This window comes from Cheilinus undulatus, linkage group 6 (genome assembly GCF_018320785.1).
Source record: "Cheilinus undulatus linkage group 6, ASM1832078v1, whole genome shotgun sequence".
Taxonomy (NCBI): domain Eukaryota; kingdom Metazoa; phylum Chordata; class Actinopteri; order Labriformes; family Labridae; genus Cheilinus; species Cheilinus undulatus.
The window spans coordinates 26328032-26351956 of NC_054870.1; the positions used below are offsets into that span (position 1 = coordinate 26328032).

Genomic DNA, 23925 nt, shown 5'->3' on the forward strand with positions numbered 1-23925 from the left:
ATGGATGAGCAAATGACCCCTTTTCATAACACACAATAATTTATAAATAGCCTTTTAATTTTAATAATGATTTTCTTTGACTTTGACTTTGATTTTGGTATTTTTTCTGTGTTTAGTTAGATAACAAAACTCGGCAGCAATCAGTAACTGAGTTGGAGCTGCTGAAGGGATCTCCTGTGGTTATGTCTATTGATGAATAATTTTTTAATGATTCGACAGAGTTCTCCAATTTAATAAGTGAATTTGATCAGAAAAATGAATAATTATATCAGTGCACCACAATTATAGTTATAAAAGGTAACTACAGCATTCACTTTGTGCAGTGTCAAGTAAGGCTGACTTGTTACAGAGCAGGAGGCTCACTGGTACCAGTTTATCAGCTCAGTAGCTCTCTCATGTGGTGTGCAGTGGGTATTGCATTTTATGCTCAGCTATCTCTTTCACGTAAAAAAGATTACATCTGTTTTAAACCGAAGCACATGTAGTGTTTGTTGAAATAACGACTTTTAAAGATGTAATTATTTTTACGGAATCCCTGTGCTGATTAAAGCATTTACAATGTTTATTTCACATAAACAACACGGTGCCATCTGTCTTTTGTGTTTAGAGTCACATTTGCCCATTTGGCCTATCTTTAATTCTGTTAACTTATTATATTCCAGCTGTTATTTTATGTGTTTATTGGAGTCGTTTGTGACGTGAGAAGGACATGTTGGAATAGAGAGTTGATCTGGTAGTCTATCATCTTGTGATGACAATAACTGTCCACTGGAGCAGATACTGATTTCTCCATAAAGCCTGCTGTGACTTCTGGCAAAGACTCTCTTTTCCCTGCAGTGTTTACATCTACAGTGTAAACAGTGTTTACATCTACACTGCAAACACTGTCAATTCTTGGTACACGACATTCTCTGGGATAATGTTTGTTCATGGACTCTGGTTGTTGTCAGCTCGGCAGAGAATAATAAGTGACACAGCGGCTTCAACTCTGGCTCACTTTAGCTTAATGAGCCTAAAGAGAAACCAGTTTTCTTGAGAATAACTTGCAACTGACTGAAATTTAGTTTGCCAAAGTAACAACATTATGATGTAGATTATTAATGCAATACATGATTGGTCAGAACAGCTGAGATTAAAAAGATACTACAAAACAGAACACCTACCATGGTAACAATCCAGACCCTCCAGTACAGATTGTAAATTTTAAGTAGAATCTATGGATGAAAATTAAATTGATATTAATGGTCATCCTCCTTTGTCCTCCTTTTTTCACAATACACAAAGACTCATTGAATTCAAAGCTGTTAACAGGCAGGAATATTTGAACATCAACTTGAACAGATCTGAGCTTTAATAGCACTTTTGTTGTCATCTGACTACACAAAGCGCTTTTTACACCAAAGCTCGTACTTACCCATTATCTCCACATTCTCACACCTATGGCGAAGCATTCCATGTAGATTGACCATTGGTGTCAGTTAATCCCATTTATACATATTCATACACATTTACATGCCAATGACACTGCACTGGGAGCAATTTTGGGTCAATTGTCTTGCCCAAGGATATATGGACACATGAATGCAGGAGGTAGTGATTAAATCCTTCCAACCTGGTTGAGAGATCACCGTCTATGCCTACTGAGTCACACCCACTATTTCAACAACATAAGTCTACTGAGGGCCCAGCACTTATTCTAAAGTGTGTTATTTGTTTTTAGACTTGATTAAACTTTTAATACTCTATAGAGGGCTTCACATTTTCCCTTCTCTCTCTTCTTATCAGAAAATCGAGCGTGTGGTGTTTGTTGGTAACTTCCTACGTATTAACACGGTGTCCACAAAGCTGCTAGCATATGCCATGGACTTCTGGTCTAAAGGACAACTAAGGGCCCTCTTCCTGGAGCATGAGGTGAGCAAGTATAAAAAGTAGCACAGTTAAGCTTTGGCCTTGAGATCCTGACTTTTCCTGTTTGTGTTTCAGGAAACCATGGCAAGTAAAACTTAGTGCATTATGTAGGAGTGGATAAAAACTGAGCAGCAGTTGATTATACTAAGAGGGCAGGGGATTTTTTTGCACATGCATGGATGCATCTACAGTATTTACAGAAGGGGCCAAGAAGATTTGACTATTTGCATTGCTTTCTGTAGGCATTTATTGCACTACAAAGTACACACAATATACCTGCAGACAAGAGATAGATGATATTGGAATTCTGCTGATAACCAATCTGTTAATAGTTATAAATTTATTTTAGCCAATCATAGGATTGTGAGGTAATCATTTTTTAAATTCTATCATACCCTCCCCAGATTTTACTGGGGTATACGGTGTTACCGCAAGAGTTTTAAAAAAACATTATTCAATCACTTGTCGGCGTGCAGTTAAATAGACTATTTCTGACACCTGTAAGTGCTTAAACAACTGTTGTATGTGTTTTTGTATCAGGGTTATTTCGGAGCTGTCGGAGCACTGATGGAGCTGCTTAAAACAACAGAGGACCCATGAAGGAGGTCTTGCCCAGACATCATCAACTGTCAACAAGACGATGTCACCCAACCCCTGTACGCTGTGATGTCATCAACTTGATGCTGTGACATCATCAACTTTTAACGCTGCTGAGCAGTTCCGTTCATACAGGGCTGCTGAAGGAACACTAAGAGACAGACACAGAAACTGAGAAAAGCCATTTTAATAATTTAACTCTTGTAAATAGTAATAACCTCTAACATTCATCTCCTACATTTCCCAGAGTTCCCCCTATTATAGAGGTTTAATATTGTAATCTTTAATTTATGGTTTCCTGTAATTACCTCTGTTGTGTCCTGGATTCAGGCCGGTGTCAGGAAACATTGAGGATTTTAGTCTTCGTTTTTTTCCTTTCTTTTTGTTACTGTGTGAGTTTGTGTGAATAGCTACTGTAGCTTTATGGAGGCTGTGGTGCCTTGGTGACTATTTGGGCAACAATATTTGGGCAGGACTTCTGCACAGAAAGGATGTAATTTTTAAAATGTGTTTTCAGAGGGGCTGCAGTCACTGGTAACTACTCTGTAGGTTGCAGATGAGGAACAGTTAAAAGAAAAGAAAAGGTCTGGGAGGCATTTTGTTGGACAAAAAGTTGCCCACCATGCTGCAGTCTTTTAAGGAGTGCATTGAAGCCAAATCCTGTTGTGATTCATACTAATTCTGCCTCCTTTAGATCAGACAGTATGCTGAAAAAGCATTTTTGATTCTTTTTTTGTTGCTCTGCTGCTCATGGCCTTTTGTTTTTTGTTTGTCTCTCCTTCATTTGCCTACATGAACATAACATTAGCAACACTATATTATGCCCTCATATGCATAGCGAGCTAACCTGCTGGGTTTAGTGATAGATGAAGGGACCAAGTCTTTGTCTAAGGTGTTTATTTCTGTTGATTGGCTTCACTGCAACTTCAGTCCAGTCTTGTTTCAGAGCTGTGATATTGTAGTCCCACCCCTCCCTGTCTATCAGTGTGTCTGGCAAGATGACACTTCAGCAGGCCTTTTCCCACACCTTTTAGTTCTTTTACACCCTGCTGCCTTGTTTGAATACTGTAGTGTAATGTAATGCACTCTTTAGACCATATGAATCATAGCATTGAAAAAGTTTAGCTTTTCTGCTGCGGATGTAAATGTAGATCATAGTAACACATTTAAGGACCAGGCTGGTTCAGTAAGAATGTTCATGCTCTTGTTGATTATTGTCACTTTTACCTGAGGGAGCAACTTAGCATCTGTTGTAATCTCCAGTGATATCATGTAAGTAGATTCACCATTGTAGAAAAGCTTCTGCAGTGAAAGAAACAAATATAGATCATTCAACCGGTTTAGATGAGAAACATTTGAGGAGATTCAGCCGTCAAATGTTTGCCAACGGTGGTATGGTTAAAAGCTAGGAAATACTGTCAGCTTCTTCTTATTGTCTCTCTCATTGGCTGTCATGGTTTGGTTTGAAAAGTACAGAACTTTTCATTTAAATTTAATATCCTAATATCAAACATGTTGGATATTGAGTGGACATATCCAAAGAGCCTGTTAGGAGTTTTGGACATTTAAGGTTGGATCTGTGAAGTTGTGAAACCCTCACATTACAGCTTGATCTGGGCCAATCACCCTGAAAGCTGTGGTCCTAGACCAGAATACTCCCCCAGATGTGTGGTGGTCTAAACCAGCTGTGGAGCTGTAGTAATTAAGAGAATCTAGAACTGAAATGAAATTAAAACCCCATCCTATAGTCACATTATGTAACCATTAGATCATAGCCATTGTGCCCCCACCTCCCCCCAGCTTGGACCTTTACAGCCTCTCATCTCATCTCAGCATAATGTCAAAGCAGCTACACTATAAAGCTGAATAACAAAGTGTCTGAACTTTACATGCCTTTACTCTCCTGCAGAGAAACTGTGCTCTTTCCTTTATCACATCCATCTTGTAGCTTTTTTTTATTCTAGAACACTTTCTTTGAAAATACCTCCAAATCATAACTACCCCACCTTGTCATGAGTGAGTTTATGTGTTTCTGAGCCTGATATACAAAGTAATACATCTCTTTTACTGGACCCTCGATATATTAACAAGGTTAAAATGCTTGTCAAATAAGTAGATGGTTATGAAAGTCTTTGGACAAATTTCCTCCTCCTGTCTAGAGTACCCACTTTACTCTGACTTACTCTACATGTTTGTTCCTAAAAAGTGCAAGGAAATTGATGTTTTTAGCAGGTGTTTTTTAATTCACATTGACTTATTACACTGGCATTTAGTATTTCTCTGTTGTGCATACTTCAACAACTACCCATGATATGCCATAATAGTATACATGCCAACATTTACACCAGTGTAAACAAAAAAAACACTAATTTAGTTTTTTTTTTTCACGTAATTTCCTTCAAAAACATTGAATCATGAGTGGTTAATTGAGCTTCATGACACCACAAAAGTTCTTTTTGTGCTTCTTTTCTTTTTAATTTGCCTTTTTCCAACACATTTGGATAGTCAGTGGCCTCGAGCTGTCAGGTGCCACTCAGCTGAAACCCCATCAGTTGCCTTCACTGTGTTTGCCCGTTTACATCATGTTTGTGCCCTTCAGTCTCCTGTGTAATTTCACTTCTCAGTAGTCTACCTTCACCTCAGTGTTTTTGTAATGCTGTGCACACAGAAACATCTTCATCTTTCACCCTCGCTTTATGTTTTTGTTTTCTTCTTTCTTTTACTTTTCACACGTGTACGGTAACATAATTCCGAAAGAGACTCCTTTCTGCCTGTGTCACGGATCAGAAATTATGACAACTGGATTGGAAAAATTGAGTTTTCTGGCATTTTTGTTTTTGGTTTGGGAACAGTTTCATAAACTTGTCCTTTTTATTTTTTATCCTTGTTTTTGGCCAGTAGAAAGTACGGAAAGTGAGTTCATTTCCTATGTGATTTTAAAAACATTGTACTGAATTTCTTTTCATGTTTTGATTGTTTGTGGTTGGCACAAAAGAACCAGTGTGATTGTTTTTCCCTGCTTTCATGCTCTGCCATGCTGATGAAGATTTGCAGCACTTAAGGACAGAGATCAGTATCTCACTGCAACATCCATCATTGTTATCTAGATTATATAAAAAACCTCAAAACAAGTAAATGTCAACTTTGTTTGAGATTCTTTTCATGGAAGCCAGTTTGGACTGCTTATCCCCATGCCATGTGTCAGAACTAGAAATCTGTTGTGAACAAAGGTATGAAGACATGCGTACATGGGAAATTTGTGAGATTATAGTGTTTCTGCAAAGTGTTTAGAGTGTACTTGTGTGTTTCCTGTGAAAATAGAGTTGCAAGCTGTACCATTATTTCCAAACTCAACTGATGTAAAACTATCATGGGAACTTAATGACTTCATGTTACTGTTGCAGCTCCAGTGTTTTTAACTGCACTCATGAAACCCATCATTCTAAGCAGTATCACAGCATGCATTGTAGTTGACTTTTTGTGAGTTTACCCAAAGTGTTTTCACACATTTTCATCCACTACAGCGCTCAGTATCAAGCAAGACTTTGGTCATTTAAGTGACTGATTTGGAGTTTTGGGTTCCTTTTCCTTCGGGACCATGTGTACTCTTAACTGGTTCAAGGTTTGGTTGGAAGCATCAAACCTATTGGCAAATGTTCTGCCATCCACAATGAACTCTGACCTTCAGGCTATGCAGTAACTCATCCATAAATCTCTTTGTCCTTCTTAAATAACTCACCTCTTCTCTACAGCTACCAGAGTTAAACTAGTGTGTAAATGTTTTTTTGAAAAGAATATGCAAGCCTGTAACTTTTACCCTAAGGTATCCTGTTTGAATCTTGATGGAGAGAGTTTCTCCTCCCAATGTTTGTCCTGCTGATTTACATGTTAACTATTTAAGGTGGATGCTCGCATCAGGATGTTTAAGGCCAAGTTATGCACCAGAATGAGCATACCAAGTGGGTCTTTTCAGCCATGCTTGATGAGCTATGGCCCTATAGTATGTAGTCATTAATCATACAGTCACCTTGATTTCATCCAAACTGTGGATCTTGTTGGATGAATCCAGGCTTAAAAAAACAAGGCTCAATTCCTTTGACAGTTATTAAATGTTGCATACCAAATTGGTTTTCTTAAACTTTTCAGGATTTCCTCAGATTCTCTGTGTGGTCAAACATCCTGTCGTGGGAACCCCATCCAGCCTTTAAACTGTCTTCTGAAATGCTTGACTGTCAGGACAGACTTTTTCCTCCTTGTGTATTTGATTGTACAGAGATTTTGTAAATAATATTATTATGATATATTCTACACCAGCAATCTGTCTGTTGATAAAGTTGTTTCAACTGTTCAGGGCCAGGTTTCCCAAACATGACTCGGCACTTCATTTACAAATCCAAAAGCAGGCAGGAGACAGATCTAGATGAACCACTTCCCTCTGCAGCTTTCGTCAGTCTAACTTTATCAGAGCTGTAATGGAGTTAGTGATACTTTAAGGGGTCTGGTTTAATTAAATCCTTGTATATGATGTGATTTTCCTCTTAAAAAATAGTTTCTTTATTGTTATCTAAAATTTCTGGCCCTGCTGTAAGCTCTAGCATGTGTAATACAACAACCAGTTATTTTACATGTATTTTTTATTTGGCTCTATTTTGGTCCCATTCATGTCCATTTTATTTTATCCACAAATGATCACTCTACATTAATTGTATTCACCTTTAATCGTCATAATTACTAATGGGGAAATTTGGAAATATTAAATAAGAACTTTTAGTGTTCAATCAAATGTTTACAGTGGTAGTGGCCTAAGTTCAGGTGTCTGCTTCTGTCTGCAGGATTTTTGTGCCAGTTGTTCACATCAGCTCCTCTGTGATTCAGCTTCAAATGTGATCGTTTCGGGAAACCCAATGCTGGTTGTTTGCGTCAGTTCTGCTGCTGCTGCTTTTAAATCCGGTTTGAAAACAGAAAGGGGTTACAAAGAAAATAATGGCAATTTAAAAAAAATGTTTCCCTGCCTTGTGCAATCTGTATGTACTGAAGTGAAGAGATTTTCTTTTTTTCTAAAAAGTAATTAAACTAAACTGGATGAAATGTGTGTTCTGGGTGTTTTTTTAATTATATATGTGTCACCTTTTTGCAGGACTACAGCCTGCGGTTGATTGTTATAGTTTTCAAAAAGAATCAGACAAATCTGAGGAATCCCAGCCCAGTCTTTCTTGGCAAATCTCTCAAGCTTGTCCAGATTTGATGGTCTTCTGGCATGGACCTTGGTCTTCAGTTCACCCCACAGATTTTCAATGGGATTCAAGTCAGGGCTTTCTGCAGGCCAGTCAGTAACAGTCTTCTGGTGGTAGTTCTTCACCAGGAGAGATGTAAGTTTTGAATTGTTATGTTGGAAGACAAAGAGACAACCCAGACACAGTTTTGATGCTGACTGCTTGAAGTTTTCTTTCAAAATCTTCAAATATCTTTCTTCATGATTTGTGCCACCCTTACAAAATTTCCAGACCCACTGAAGCATCCCCATAGCATAACACTCCCTCTGCTGTGTTTCACTGTGAGGACGGTGTTCATTCATTACATGCCTCTCCCTTCTTTCTCCAAATATAAGCAACGTCTCTGTGGCCAAAGAGCTCTTGTTTGGTCTCTGACCAAAGGACATGCTTCCAGTATCCACAATCTTTCTCCAGGTTGTCCTTAGTATACTTCCGTCTGGCTTGAAGGTGTCTCTTCTACAGAAGTGGAGTTTTTCTTGGTCTGAAACCTCACAGTCCATTCTTTTGCAGAGCTCTAGTGATTGTCTTAAAATCCCCAACTTGGCTAAGTCATTCACTAAAGTCTTGGCAGTTGTTAACCTTGCAAAGCAGATGGATACACCATTTTCTCACTGGTGAATCCATCTTGGCAAAGCTCCAGTCTGAACCATTTGGGCCCGGTTAGAAAGTGACAGGACCAATCAGCGTTGAGGGGCAGTACTTTCGGGCGCAGCAGAGTTGTGATGTAAGCAAGCAGTGAGGAGAGGCCAGTGCAATTATGGAGGAAGACATTGGCATGGATGCTATTAAAGCGCCAGTTTTATCAGAACTTGACATTTCTTCGTTAAAAGAAGAACAAATAACAGCATGTTATTTTCTTTTCAAAAACGACAAAAGTCATGTACTGACCTGTCTACAGTCGCCATGGTTCACGTTATGACGTTCTTTATGGAGTTCACTCCTTTGGTAAGGGCGCAGCTTGTTAGCGGCTATGTCATGTGTTTTGTTGATTGGCCCGTAAAAATGTGACAGACAAAAAATTCATCCAATCACCCTCCGAGTTTTTTTTCAAAGGCTCTGTCCTTTCCCAAACGCTGTCTGTGAGTGGTGTCCATCTGGTGTGCCAGGTTAGGTGGTTGTTCTTTCTGTCACTAATTTTCTTTCCAGAGTCTTTGAAAACTTTCTTTTCCTACCTCTGCCAGGCTTGATCTGTGCTGTGTGGCTCTCTTTAAACTTCTTGATGCAAACTTCGTACTCCAGTTCTTGACACTTGGAAACACTGTGATAACTTTGTATGCCCATCTCCTGCTTTGTGAGCATCAACAAATCTTTTTCTGAAGCCTAAACCGATTTCTTTCGTTTAGCCATGATGCTTTCTTCAGTGACAGCTCAAGCCCTTATTGAACCTTATATAGCCTACTGTGTGTAAATTGGAAGATAACCCTTGGTTTTAACTTGATTTTACAAGCTTTGACCATTAGACAGTATAAGCACATCATTGCACAACAGTGGTTTATGCTATGGCCCAACAAAAAAGTCTTCTCTAAAGGGGGCTAATAGTTTTAACCCTGGTAGTTTTTGTTTTTTGTGAAATAATTCTGATTCTGTGTGCAGAATGAAATAACAGTATGTTTGGAAGAGCTGTGTAAAACATCCTGTTTTATCTGTTTAACAGCACATGGGAAAAACTTTGGAAAAATGACATTGTCACAGGGGCTGTGCCTAACAATGTCTGCGTCTATATGTAAAGTGAGGAGGAGTAGGCTAAATGGGTAGGGGAGAGTGGGGTGATTTGTGCCAGTGGGGAAGTAGTGCCACCCCTTGTTTATAGAAAACCATAGAAGAAATTGGTCATGTGACCACATATTTTGAAGAGCCATAAATTTAACCCATCCTGCGTAAAAGAGAGACACATGGCATGACAGGTAATCACATTTTAGCTCTAAAAAAAAGTTTTGGGTTTTTCTTTTTTTTTTTTTTCCACAAGCCCAGACCCACAGACACAACCAGACCCAAATACCCACAAATCCAGACCCACACACCCAGAGACACAAATCCCAGACCAACAGACCTAGACTCTAACCCATACACCCCCTCACCCAGACACACACCGACACACCCACCCAAGCAAATCCACATAACCATACACTGAGACCTACACACCTAGAACCCAGCAAAGAAGGTCCAAGAGCAGCTGGAGAAGTGAGGAGATGGACATGCCTCATCAGTGTTTGATTTACCTGCCATTTGTTTAATTTAGCCAACACTGATTTCAGTTTTGAGTTTGCACTATGTTATTAAAGAGCAGTTTTATTCAGTTTTTAAAAGGCCTAAGCCACAATGAGATGTTCAGAAACTGGCCTAAGTCACTTTATTTGTATATATTATATAATTTACAGACAGCGTTCTATGTTTGTCAACAGGCATCTATTGCCAAAGCCTTGTTGCTTGAAATGATTTACAAATATCATATATTGTATATTTAAATTTTTTGTGTTTTCCCAAAAACTAGAAAATATGTCTTTTGCCATTAGTTTAATAGGGTGACGATATCTAAATAAACCTTAAATTAGTAATTTTGTATTTAATTTGTCTTGCTTTTATATAGCATTACAGTTTATGACATTAAAATATTCTGTTTTACTTCAATAATCTTCAGTAATCACTGGCACAATTTACCCCAACGTATTTTCCCCAAAGGCACAACTTACCCCGCACCGTGGGCAAGTTGTGCCACGAGACCACTTTTTTTCTGAAAGCTATATTTCTTAAACAGTTTTTTCAGATCCAAAGTTATTGTCCCCAGGGATGCGCTACATCTTGAAATATATGTACATACAGTGCTTAACAAATTTATTAGACCACCACCCAAAGTAAGGTTTATGCCACAGCTGCCCTAAATTAACAACACTGGTAATTACCAAAATAATTTTTTTATTTTTCTGCAATGATTAATACACCAATATGTAGAAGCTCTTTAACCCAAATGATATTTTTAATGCTAAAATATAATTATTATTGTTATCCATGAATTTTCAAATTACTGATTTACAAAAAAACTGAAATAATAGTAAAGCACATTATTATTTCTTGATTAATATGTCAAATTGTAGTTATTTACTTGCATTCCTGAACAGAAAAAAATGAGTTTTAGTGGTTGAATGTTATGCTTGATTCATTTCTGACTTCTCAGAGAAGCCCAGTGAGCCAGCTCAAATTTGGGTATAAAAAGGTGAATTCAGTTTGAAATTCCTCATTCCTGTTCAAAATGGTAAAACGTGGAGAGCTCACTGAAAATCAAGAGTCCGCATTAGAGCACTTCATGATGCTGGGTGGTCTCTGAGACAAATATGACAGGTGGTCTAATAAATTTGGTAAGCACTGTACTTAAGTTGGAGGCATTACTGTCATGGCCTCACTTTAAAGTCACTTTGAGTAAAAACTGGCACAACTCACCCCACTCTCCCCTGCAGGTAGCCGTATGTACTAAAAGTGTTGAAGCTGCTTACAGTAGATCATCAGTTAGTCATTTTTACATGTTGATTAAAGTGTTTTTATGTTGTTTTTGAGTTGATGAAAATATATTTTTCACGCACAGTTCAGTTAACAAATCGCCTTATGCTTTCTATTAGCCCATGTTTAAAACATTTTAATGATGTATCCAGTGTCATTTAAATAAATATAACAGTGAAATAGGTCATTACAAGTTTTTCATAAGTTGAAGAGTCTAATTTGATGGGTCAAAAATACATTAAATCATCCCTAAGCCATTATAGTTAGCTAGCCTACCAGCAAGCTAGCTCTCTGCAGCTAACGGTCATTTGTCAGCATTAACTTGCTGGATAAAACAGTGTGAACTGCAAGTTATACACGGAGTTTTTGAACAGCCATTTCAAAAAAAACGAGAAGACTTTATTCGTATTTTTGCATTACCATGAAAAGTTCTTTGCCTAGATTCACACTGACTTAGAAGCTTTTTTATTTTTGCTTTCTGTTGTAGCTTTCAGCATTGAATCCAGCATTATTTAGCAAGTTTTAAATACATTTCTGGTCCTAGGGAACTTAACAATGGAAGGGGGTTTTTAATTTGCTTTATACTACTGGTTTGTTTCATATTTCACCCATTCATCACAGGGAAATGACAGTTACCTATGGTTTTAGGGGTGAAGTATCTCAAGTCTGACTCATTTGATCTGTTTACTTATCAGAGAAACTTCATCAGTATTTTTGGATGCTGTATGGGTAGTTGAAAATCTAAAGAAAAAAACACAAGCTAAATGAATCAAATAATTATGGCGTTAACAAAACTCATAAGGCCATAGCTACAACCTTATCTTTACCACATGAGATTAACAGTTTCAAAATTGTATAACTTAAGGGCCCTATTGTTCCAGACCATAACGCAACATTATTATATAATATAGCAATAAAAGCAGTTTAAAAGTGTTGCAGGGAGACACCTTTGGAGTCTTTGAGGGAGTATTTAGGGACTTCCCTCCCCCCCCCGCCTCCCAGGTCTCTTATCCTAAGATTGCAGCTCAGTGTTGATGCAGCAGCACCTCGGTGGTGTCTGCAGGTCAGGCTGCAGTGAAACATCATGGTAAATCGCCTGTAGGTGCTTCAACCGAGTGATTGCAAGGAGGAGCGCAGGCAAACTGGACGCTAATGTAAGTAAAACACGCTTTATATGGGTGTGCGTTTATTTTATTTTGTTTAACTTGCATTAAGAATATCAGTTTATACTTTGTATCTTCGTTTCTCTCTCAAGCATTAGTACCGGAAATCCCGTGAAAGATGTAGGCCTAGATACAGTGTATCATACGCCTGAGCCTTTTTTTTTCTTCCAATATTCAGAGGTCTGTCCTAGAGTTCATCTTGTATAAAAAGAACGTGCAGATGACATTACGTTTAAACTCGAGTATTTTTCAGATTCACAGATTCAAATAAATGTAGTTGCAAATGTTTTTTCTGGTGTAAAACAGCATTTTGTTTTGTCTATTTTGTAAAATTTGGTGTTTATTGGCAGGGCTAAGCACGTTCCAGTTATGACATATTTTTATACAAAGTTTCCCAAAACAACACAGTTGAAAATTGAAAAGTATTTTCACTTTTTTTCTCCTGAAATCCATTCTGTTTGAGTCTAAAACTACTACAAGGTTTTCAAACTTGATCCCTGAACCTAAGCTGATCGATGGTGGGGAACATTTTTTGATAAAGCTAAGCAAACCAGTCAGATTTCCTAGTTCTATGATAATTAAATCTATATAAAGGAAGGGAATCCTCTATGTAGACTTAAATTTGTCAGTCAATACAAACTTTCAACTTGGTGTGTTAAAATAACTTAAAATGAAAGAAGCTTGAGAGTAATTTCAGCATTTCAAGCATGCCAACTTTTTATTTTTATCTCTTAAGCAACATTTTGCTTCCATGTCACTGAGGTTTCTTCCCTGCCCAAACTTCCTATCAGCACACATAACAATACCTAGCATGTTCATTCAGATTTACACTCTCAAAGCAGCCCAGCTGGTGATGAGGGTCTGCCCTTTTCAAATGGAAACAACCTGATTCGCTGCTGCTGGTTTTGCACCAGCAGGTATTTTAGATACATTGAGAGTGTGGAGCTTAACCTCCGGGTGTGATAATCAAATGCAAACGAACAGGATCTACTGTTTGCAGGTCAACACTGTATCTATTGAGCTGCTAGAACAGCTGCTGAGTCATTCATTTTAGTCCAGCCTATAACGATATTAGCTACTGGTTGTCATTTAAATTTAGGAAATAAAATATTGCCTTCCTAATTATGCAAACAACTGTTTAAAGTTGTGATCAATAATTATAATCATTCTGTTTAAACAGTAGCTGAGCTAAAATACCACTGTCTGGTGAGGGTTCAAGTTTTATCCTGTAAATAATTTACTTTAAAGTAGTACCAGTGTATACATTTAAAGTAGTATTCATTAGCTTGCTGCAGTAATTCAAAACTGTATTAGATACATTTTGTATTTCAACTCAACAAAAGCTAATATAACCCCTCACCTTATTAGTGAAGTATAAACTTGATGATGGACAGGAGAGAAAAGTTAACTCTGTTGCTCACGTTCATGGTTTCATTTTCTGCTCTTGTCACTCGAATCTGCTTTTAAACTTTAACAGAGCAAGCATAACCTATGGAAAACTGAGGAGTGGAGTCATAACTTCCAGCCACTGATGACAATCTGTGTTGTGATTGGCCGGAGCAATGGCAGTCAGCAAGGAAAAGCTGGAGGGGGCCAGAAGGGTGTCCAAGGTCGCCACCCCTCCAGAGGGAGGCTGGGGCTGGATGATTGTTGCTGGATGTTTTCTCGCCACTATCTGCATTCGAGCAGTCACCAGGTGAATGTCTGAGGGAGTTTGTGTATGTTTGCATTGATTCCCCTCTGCTGGAACTACTACAGTATACCTACCAAGAACCGTTAAGTATAAGAGACCCAAAGGAGAAACCTCACATAAGATGTAAACATAACTAGAGGAGCTTTTTTTCTGTTCGTGGGTCAAATTTTGGTTAAAGGATTGGGAAAGTTAGTGGAAGGGATTTTTTTGCCAATTAGGTGAAAGTTATTAGCTCTTTCAAAATGCAAAAACAAAGGAAGAAACACTTTTACCTGGAACAACAAAGGAACAGGGAGACTGATTCTATCTGAAATATAAAACTTGTAAACAAACTGTCATGTTGCGTGGCATGTGGGCTTTACGGTACCTCTCAAAAGTATTCACCCCCTTGGATGTTTTACCCTATAATTGATTTTATAAATCAGTCATGGTCAATATGATTTGGCTTTTTTTAAAACCTCTTCAATGTCAAAGTTAAAAAAGATTTCTAAAATTTAATAAAATTATTTAAGGTAATGATGATGTAAGGTAAAACAAGTGACAGAAAAAATTTTCAACCCCTTGAAGTGACTAACTTACTTCAACAGAGGTCAAGCCAGTTGGTGCCAGTAGTCTCACAGTTAGTGAAATGGGATCACCTGCAGCAACTGTGTTTCAAGTAATTGTAGTACAAAGACACCTATGTCTGGCAGGTCCAGTCATTAGTTAATAAGTATTCCTGGCTACAATTACACCATGAAGACAAAAGAATACTCAGACAAAGACAAACGACTCGAGGGGAGGTTTTTGAAAAGTATAAGTCAGTGGATAGAGACAGAACATTTCCAAGGCACTGAACATCCCCTGGATTTCATTTTCATCCATCATCAAGAAATGGAAGGAATATAGCACATGTGTAAATTTGCCTAGACGAGGATATGAGGGAGACTAGTAGAAAGGCCACCAGATTAAATATATACAGTCATGGACAAAAATATTGGCACCCCTGGAATTTTTCCAGAAAATACATCATTTCTCTCAGAAATTGTTACATTCAACAAATGTTTTGGTATACATGTGTTTATTACCTTTATGTGCATTGGAACAACACAAAAAATCTGAAGAAAAAAGACAAAATTGACATAATTTTACACAAACCTTAAAAAAAATGGGCCGGACAAAACTATTGGCACCCTCAACCTAATATTTGGTTGCACAACCTCGGAAAAAAATAACTGAAACCAATCACTTCCTATAACCATCAACAAGCTTCTTACACCTCTCAACTGGAATTTTAGTCCACTCTTCTTTTGCAACTGCTCCAGGTCTCTCAGATTTGAAGGGTGCTTCTTGCAACAGCAGTTTTGAGATCTCTTCATCGGTGTTCAATGGGATTTAGATCCAGACTCATTGCTGGCCACTTCAGAACTCTCCAGTGCTTTGTCTCCAACCATTTCTTGGTGCTTTTTGAGGTATGTTTGGGGTCATTGTCCTGCTGGAACACCCATGACCTCTGACGCAGACCCAGCTTTCTGACACTAGGCCCTACATTGTGGCCCAAAATTTTTTGATAGTCTCAGAATACATGATTCTTTGCACACAGTCAAGGCACCCAGTGCCAGAGGCAACAAAATAACCCCAAAACATCCTTGAACCTCCACCATGTTTGACTGTAGGTACTGTGTTCTTTTCTTTGTAGGCCTCATTCCATTTTCTGTAAACAGTAGAATGACGTACTTTTCCAAAAAGCTCTACCTTAGTCTCATCTGTCCACAAAATGTTCTCCCAGAAGGACTGAGGCTTACTCAGCTACATTTTTGCAAACACCAGTCTGGCTTTTTTATGTCTCATTGTCAGCAGTGGGGTTCTCCTCAGTCTCCTGCCATAGCGCTTCATCTCATTCGGATGACGACGTATGGTCTGAGCTGACACTTTTGCTCCCTGAGTCTGCAGGACAGCCTGAATTTGTGTGGAAGTTGACTGAGGATGTTTATCCACCATTCCAACTATCCTGTGTTGCATGTATTAGTCAATTCTTCTCTTCTGTCCACATCCAGGGAGATTAGCCACAGTTCCATGGGTTATAAAATTCTTGATTATATTAGGCACAGTGGACGAAGGAATTTCAAGATCTCTGGAGATGGTCTTGAAACCTTGAGATTGTTCATGTTTTTCCACAATTTTGCTTCTTAAGTCCTCAGACAGTTCTCGGCTCCTCTTTCTCTTCTCCATGCTTGGTGTGACACACACAGGCACACAACACGAAGGTTGAGTCAACTTTTATACATTCTAACTGGCTTCAGGTGTGATTTTTATATTGCCAGCACCTGTTACTGCCACAGGTGAGTTTGAATGAGCATCACATGCTTGAAATAAAATGATTTACCAAAGTTTTAAAAGGGTTCCAATATTTTGGCTGGCCCATTTTTTGAGTTTTGTGTTAAATTATGTCAATTTTGTCTTTTTTCTTCAGATTTTTTGTGTTGTTCCAATGCACATGAAGGAAATAAACATTTGTATACCAAAAACATTTGTAATTGCAATAGTTTCTGGGAGAAAGGGTGTGTTTTCTGGAAAAATTCCAGGGGTGCCAATATTTTTCTCCATGACTGTATTTGCTGGTTTCATGTGAACTATCATATAATGCATACCAATGACAACAGAAGATGGGTTCATTTTTGTCAACACTCCCCAAAAATGCCATCAATAAGTATTTAATAGTAGACAATATCATGTATTTAGTTTCGCTGTAGGCCATTCTTCAAGGCTAGCTATAGGAATAAGTTTAGGAAAGGAAACAGTGGTATGGGTACAGTGGTAGGATGCCGTGACACCTGGAAGAACCCTGTCTTGAGTTACATAATAGATATGAAAGGCATAAAAACACAGGTCATGGAGTGCAGAGCTCTTTGGTGGATATGAATGGCAACCATAAAATGATAAACATCAAACTTAACTTTTCATTTCAGTTCTAGCTTTATGATGCCCAATATGAGTAGGTGATATGATTCAAGTCAACCAGCAGTAATATATAGTAATGTATTAGCTGCATGGTCATTCTGGCCTGAGACAGAAAATCAAAACACTGATTTTTAATTTTCAGTCACTCTCAGATTTCTGTTCTCATCAGTTGCACTATTTTAATTCCTCTTTGAATTTGATATGTTTTAATGTAATGAAAAACATGCAGACTCATAAAACTTAATGTGACGATATTAAAAGCATAACTGTCTTGGATTTCCTTTAAGGAAGTGCTTACGCTAACCTTTGTACTTTTCTTTATGCTTCAAACAAAATGACTCACGTGTGTCCGGTGGAGGATTTTTCTTAAGAGGAGACTCCAAACAGTCTCCAACAACACTTTAACAGAAAATCACAATGTTTTGTGATAAGACTTTAATTTTAAAAATGCATCAGTGCACTAAAGAGAAGACTCAAATGGTGCTAATTAATGTTAATATTTTTCACTGTTATGATGTAAAAGTGTACTTATGCAGCCTTCTCTTACCTCTGAATCCAGATGTGTTTCCATGTTCTTTGTGGAGTTCCAGCTGCACTTTGAGAAAGATTATTCAACAACAGCCTGGATCCACAGCCTGGTCGACTCCACCACCATGCTCTGTGGTCAGTATAAATGTATCATATGAAAGAAAATTAGGCTGCAGTCCAGATTTAATTAAGAAAAGCTTGATGTATCATCCTGTATTTGCTCGCACTTGATACTGATCCAGATGCAGATTGAATACTGCAAGGTATTACACAATGATCAGGATTCAAGATTATAAAACTCAAGGTCAAATGTTTTTAATTTTAGCTTTGAATCACTGTGATAGTCTGACACTATTGAATATGGTTTGTATAGTATGTAGTATAGAAAATGACTGGATGTCATACAAGTTGCAGCCACCAAATACTGTTGGGGAATACAGTATTTGGACTGATATTTAACCCTTTAGTCAGTGTTACATGAGTAATCCACTAAATCTGTGTCTCCAGCTCCTTTGGGTAGTTTCCTTGGCAACCGTCTCTCCTGCAGAGCTACAGTGATCCTTGGAGGTCTGCTGTCCTCTACTGGTCTGGTTCTCAGCTCCTTTGCCTCCAGTGTGGAGCATCTGTACATCACCATGGGTATCCTCACAGGTAAACAGCCACCTTATCAACCATTACAATTGATTAAACAGGGTCTTCAACAAGCACTAAATAATTCTGAAGGACAGAGAAAGATCAGATTGTTTAAAGAGTGATTTCTTTTACCCATTTATGTTGGAACATTTTGAATTGTTTAACATTACCCTAACTAAATAAGAGCTGGCTGTGCAGGGGGGTAAATTTCTGAATCTTGGAAAGCTTAGTATAGCTTACACTGAAGAAAAGGCAGTCACACCTCCTTTTTTACCACTAACTACACTTAGTACTACTAATTAACTAAACAATAACAAAATGTAATGCTACACTCAGATACAGCAAAATAAGTATGTTACCAGCTGTGCAAAATACATCCTCTGGATGTGCTGTGAGGTGTCATAAGAGATATTCCCTGAGTTCCCATTTTTTTGGTTACATTCAACATTATAATTTCTGTAACCTGAATCACTGCCAGTGACATACACCTCTCCTTGATTGTTTTAGAGTTGTACACACAAAAACAGGCTTTGCTGTATTGATTTGTATTTGTAGTTACTGCAGTAACTTCAGATGAGTATTGAATCAAATGTGTTCAAGCTGGTTCATGAGGTGATTTTGACATCATTACCATATTTCCCTACACTTCTAACCGCTGTATCTATCCTCTTCAGGTCTTGGCTTTGCTCTCAGCTACACACCAGCAGTAGCAATGGTTGGGAGTTATTTCAGTGAGAGGAAAGCTCTGGCCTATGGACTCGCCCTGTCTGGTAGCAACATCCCTACTACCCTTTTACCCTTTTCTCTTTTACACATTTGTTTTGAAGTTTTTCTGCCTGTCCCTCTTAATCTTCTTGACTTATTCGTGCCTCATCCACCCAAATTTACTTTCTCCTCATCTTCAGGTAATGGCATCGGGACTTTCATCCTGGCACCTGCAGTCCAGCTGCTTATTGAGTGTTATTCCTGGAGGGGAGCTCTGCTTGTTTTGGGAGGATTTGTTTCAAACCTGTGTGTCTGTGGAGCTCTCATGAGGCCATTGGCATCAAGACAAGGTGAAAGGTAAGTCCTAAGCTCAAATGTAGCTGTACTAAAATCTCTATCAAGTTAAGTATTATTTTAGTTTGTAAAAGGACTAAAGCCAGATAGGATTTATAATCTTGACAATAAAAAATACAAAAGAGACAGCTTAATGTCAAATATTTTAAATTGAATGTTTAATGTAGTGACTTATTTGTATAACAGCTGATAAACCCACTGAATATAAATAATCAAAGCTTAGTCCTAGTAGAAACTACAACATTTATTTACCCCCTTAGATGTTTTATGCTGTTGGGTCATTATGATTTAGGTTAAAAAAAATAATAATACAAAAATCTGTCAGTGTGCTAATATGAAAAGCCAATTCATTTAGTGCTGAGAGGGAGATGAAACAGAAAAGATGTTCATTAAAACCTAAAACTTTGCAGATCAATGCATAAAAAGGATATGTTTTTATCACTGATTCTGTCTACAGTAGATTTGACACACAAACAACTGAAGTCTCGCATTGAGTAATTTCTTCCTAAATTTTGTCAGCATAATTAATTGAAGTTATGAACACACTCAAAAAGTGATGCTAAATTATGTCTAAACTCTGGACAAAGCCAGGATAACTCTTTCCCCCTGCTTTCATCCTTTTTCCTAGGCTAAGCTGACCGTGTCTTGCCCCTATCTTCATGACTTTTTGCTAGAAACCGATTATATGCCTGAGTCACTTTAACTTGTGTTTTTTTTTCTGTTCTCTCAAAAGGATATTGGAGAAGAACATGGAAAACCTGGAGAAGGACTGCAAAACAACAATGCAGGATTCCAAAAACACGAAACAAGAGACAACACTAAAAGAGATCAGTCCCCTAAATTCTAAAATAGCAAATTGCAACACTATTGTGGACTTAAAATCAGTGAAATATATGAACTTAAAGAACAAAGCAGCTGACTTCAATGCTAAAAAAGAAGAATCAGGACTTAGAGAAGCCAAACTACTGGATCCCCATGTGTTTGATGACACCAATAGCCATTCCACTGAGGCTTTACTGAACACAAAAACTTCATCCAGAGGCCGTTTTCTCTGCCTGAGGTCCACAGAGGAGTTTGGGTTTCTGCTGTTACCTGACTTTCTGTTTTTGTCAGTTTCTCTCTTGTTTCTGGCTTATGGCTGCAGCACTCCAATGGTTTACCTGGTCCCTTATGCCCTCAGTGTGGGGGTGGGACCTCAGCAGGCTGCCCTCCTCATGTCTTTATTTGGAGTCAGTGGCATTGTGGGTAACATCACCTTTGGCTGGATCACGGACAGGAAGTAAGGGAGATTGTGGGGGATTGTGTTATTTGTGGCAGCATTTACTTAAAGCCCTACTCTGACAGATTTGTCTCTCTCCAGGTGTCTGAAAAGATACCGCGTGTTGACCTACATGGTAGCAGTTGGCATGGAGGGTCTCTGCTGTATGTGCCTCCCCCTCCTCAACTCCTTCTCCCTCCTGCTCATGTTTTCTATACTCTATGGATACTTTGATGGGGCATATGTCACTCTCATCCCAGTGGTTACCTCTGATGTGGTGGGCTCCACCTACCTGACCTGTGCTCTCGGTGTGGTCTACTTCCTGCATGCTGCTCCCTACCTAGTCAGCCCACCAATAGGAGGTAAGTGCGCAGTTAAATTTAAAGAGTGATGGCTAATTTTTCTTATCTTAAATTGAATGGTCTTACTCCTTTAAGTTCATTCTTTCAGATGCTGTATTTCCTTTTCCACTGGCCACAGTTTAACACATTTTTCCTGTTCATTTGCCTCTAGGTTGGTTTGTAGACATGACAGGAAACTACGCTGCCACCTTCTTCATCAGTGGGGCTTCCTTCATGTTCAGCTCTGTGATATTAGCAGCTGCCGTGTTAGTCAAACACTGTCAAAGGGTCAAATCAAACTCAGATCAAACTTGATGTGGCTTAGCACAGCATTATGACAAAAGATTTTATCCTATCTCTTTTGTATATCAACCTTGACTTCTATGTGGGTTTACAAAGAAAAGTGCTTAATGTCATATGTCACTGTTGATGCTCAGAATGCTCCAAAGAAACCAAAGCTATCAGACTGTGCCTTTGATTTCATAAGAAAAGAAGTTGTGACTAAGGGGATTGTGTAACAATGAGTTATATTTTTGTATGTTTATTTTGTAATGACAGTATTATTTCTGTAAAACTAAAGTTTTTCTTCTCTGAAACCAAAGTTTGTGACATGGATGCCCATTTGTAATTCAGAGACATTGAAAAAAAAATGTTTTTTAAAAGTAATTATATTTACAAACTGACTACAGATAGATTATATTTTGTTATTGTGTTTTCAAAATGTGAGCAATTTCAGAATTAAACTTCATTCCAACAACATTCAAAAAATCTCTCTGGCTCTGTCTTTTAATTCTCTGCTAGGTGTAATTTATTGTGAATCACACAGCCAGTTAAATATCTTCTATCATTAATCATATAAGTAATGCATTACAGGAAATCAAAAATATATGCTTGTAACAGTGTTCGAGCTTGAATCATCAGAATAAAGTAAATTATTTGTTTGGACTGACACATATACTCCCTGTTTTTCACTTTTAAAACATTTTGACTGTCATACAATTCTTAGAGCTGCTGTAAAGTGAAATCCAAACTTTGAGTCTTAACACACTAGATATGCTGGAATAACATCAACACGTCAACTTGTGAAAACTCTGAGACCTACGTGTGACTGATTGTTTTAATTTGGACGGTTAGAAAGTTGTTTAACTCTTTCCTGGCTTGTTTTAATTTGGGAAGGGCAAAAGTCTAGGCCCATGACATCACCAGTCCTGATGGGAAATTACCCCACCACTCTAACACAACAATGATATAAAATCATTGAGCAGTTCATCTACAGTCTGTTGTTAGCTGATGTCACTGCTTTCAATTTAAAGTTAACAGCCAATTGCATGCTGTGTTTTTGGTCGTTGTGAGGTAAATATCCCAAATCGATCAGCCATGATGGACTACAGGTATCATAACAGAGATTTTTGCCAGAAAACAGTGAATTTAATCCCCAGCTTCTGTCTCTCTTCTCTTGCACAGAGCCAAAAGTTGAGCTCTGATCAGAAGCATTTTTCTAAATTCTGATAGGGTCATATTTCTCGTGAGTGGGCGTGGCTTTAGCTCATTCAACAGACATGCCCACACCATCCTAGAACTGATATCACGGCTTAATTTTTCATGATTTTGAAGCTTAGTTTTATAAACTTAGATATGTTTTTCATGACTGAAATTTGGCCTTGTGGTTCATAACATAGTGGCCTGCCATACAACAAACTAAAATAAATATTTATTATCACTTTACAGGGATTTTAATATTAACAAACTAGGAAAATTTAATATCTAAAAAAATAACACTGCAGACATGTTATTCTAAGCAGCAGCTGCAGGTGATTTCTCCAACACTGGGTGAAGGTTTAGAGCTGTCTTCAGAAATTACAAATGGAAGTTGGCAGTCTTGAGTAAGAGGCACTGAGGGCAGCTTTCTTATATTTATTATGTGAATGAGGAATTGGCAGATCAGTCTGGCACAGGTTGCTTCTATCAGTTGCATCTTCTGTTGGAATCTGCTACAGGTTTCTGATGTTGTTTCTTGTTCTTTGCCCATTTTTATATCAAAAATACATCAGTGAGTTTACAACATATCAGACCATTAACAAACAACAAGCTGTTCTTTTGTGTACCATTATCATGTGCAGCATTGCCATGTCTGTTCAAAGAATTGTTAGCTTTCTACCGGTTTACTCTTATGCCTACATGTGTTGGAGAATTCAGAAGTGTTTCTGAACATGCTTGTTTTGCTGTGCTGTTGTGTGCTTGCTCTGGTTGTGTGTGATTGTGTGTTTCTACCAAAGAGAAGATCCCGTTCTTGTATCTGCCCACACATGAAGAGGTCTACATGGTTTTGCTGGTGCAAGAAATGTTGCATGTCTTTTGCATCCTCCTGGCTCTTGTCTTTATCAGTCACAATGTACGTGCTTTGCCTGCTTTGGTATAATTTTGTTCCTGTGATTTCCAGGTTTGTGGATCTGTTGTTAGTAACTGATGTTTCGTTTACATTGTAGAAGTCTTCATTAACTTTGAAACTATCTGAATGATTATAGTATGTGTGTTACTGACAAAATGCCTCTCACTTCCTTAGCTAAAGAGAAACTTAAATAGCATTCTTATATCAAAACAAAACTAGATATTCATCAGTCTGTGTCTCAAAGTTACTAAAATGAATGATGCCTATACTCTCAGTTATGTCATAATTTATAAATCCATACTCAACCACAGTTTTGTGACCATTACAGCTATTAATGGGATGTTAGGCTGTGTCAAACTGTTGGTGCTAATTAGCCTTCAGAAGTGTTAAATCCTACCATTGCCCCCTATTGCATGACTTTTCAATATGGCTGCCAGAAGATGCATTTCTACATCATCTGAAATTGTCCGCGGGCAGGCTTTGAGATCAAACACTGTTTTCTCTGTTTGCGTGCGTTTGGTTTGGTTTTTTTTTTCAGACAGAAGTTTCCACTGTGTAGGTGGATGCGTGGGAGGCAGGCGGAGGAGGGGTTTCCTCTGAGGTTGGCATCCCCGAGACTCAGAAGAGACAAGGACTTCCCCCTGCATCCGT

General features: G+C 38.2%; 2 protein-coding genes across 3 annotated transcripts in view; both read left to right on the forward strand.

Annotated features, from left to right (window-relative positions):
• The window catches only part of pank1a (pantothenate kinase 1a), a 36341-nt gene extending 28758 nt beyond the window's left edge, over positions 1–7583 (forward strand). For both annotated transcript variants that reach the window (XM_041788837.1, XM_041788838.1), the window contains exons 7-8: positions 1786–1911; positions 2449–7583. In XM_041788837.1, the coding sequence (XP_041644771.1) occupies positions 1786–1911; positions 2449–2508 (186 nt within the window). In that variant the 3' untranslated portion in view covers positions 2509–7583. The remainder of the gene's footprint in view (positions 1–1785; positions 1912–2448) is intronic.
• A 4723-nt stretch (positions 7584–12306) lies between these two features.
• LOC121511424 (monocarboxylate transporter 12-B-like) lies at positions 12307–21623 on the forward strand. Its single transcript, XM_041790106.1, has 9 exons — positions 12307–12424; positions 13911–14129; positions 17626–17729; positions 18102–18245; positions 18902–18997; positions 19133–19289; positions 20020–20565; positions 20647–20906; positions 21058–21623. Exons 2-9 carry the CDS (start codon positions 13996–13998, stop codon positions 21198–21200), a joined length of 1584 nt encoding a protein of 527 aa, XP_041646040.1. The 5' UTR covers positions 12307–12424; positions 13911–13995; the 3' UTR covers positions 21201–21623.
• Positions 21624–23925: the final 2302 nt, after the last annotated feature.

Coding starts and splice junctions, on each gene's coding strand:
- LOC121511424 (XM_041790106.1), top strand. CDS start 13,996: ATGGCAGTCAGCAAGGAAAAGCTGGAGGGGGCCAGAAGGGTGTCCAAG. Junction 20,566..20,646: donor GGCTGGATCACGGACAGGAA/GTAAGGGAGATT, acceptor GTCTCTCTCCAG/GTGTCTGAAAAGATACCGCG. Junction 20,907..21,057: donor AGTCAGCCCACCAATAGGAG/GTAAGTGCGCAG, acceptor ATTTGCCTCTAG/GTTGGTTTGTAGACATGACA.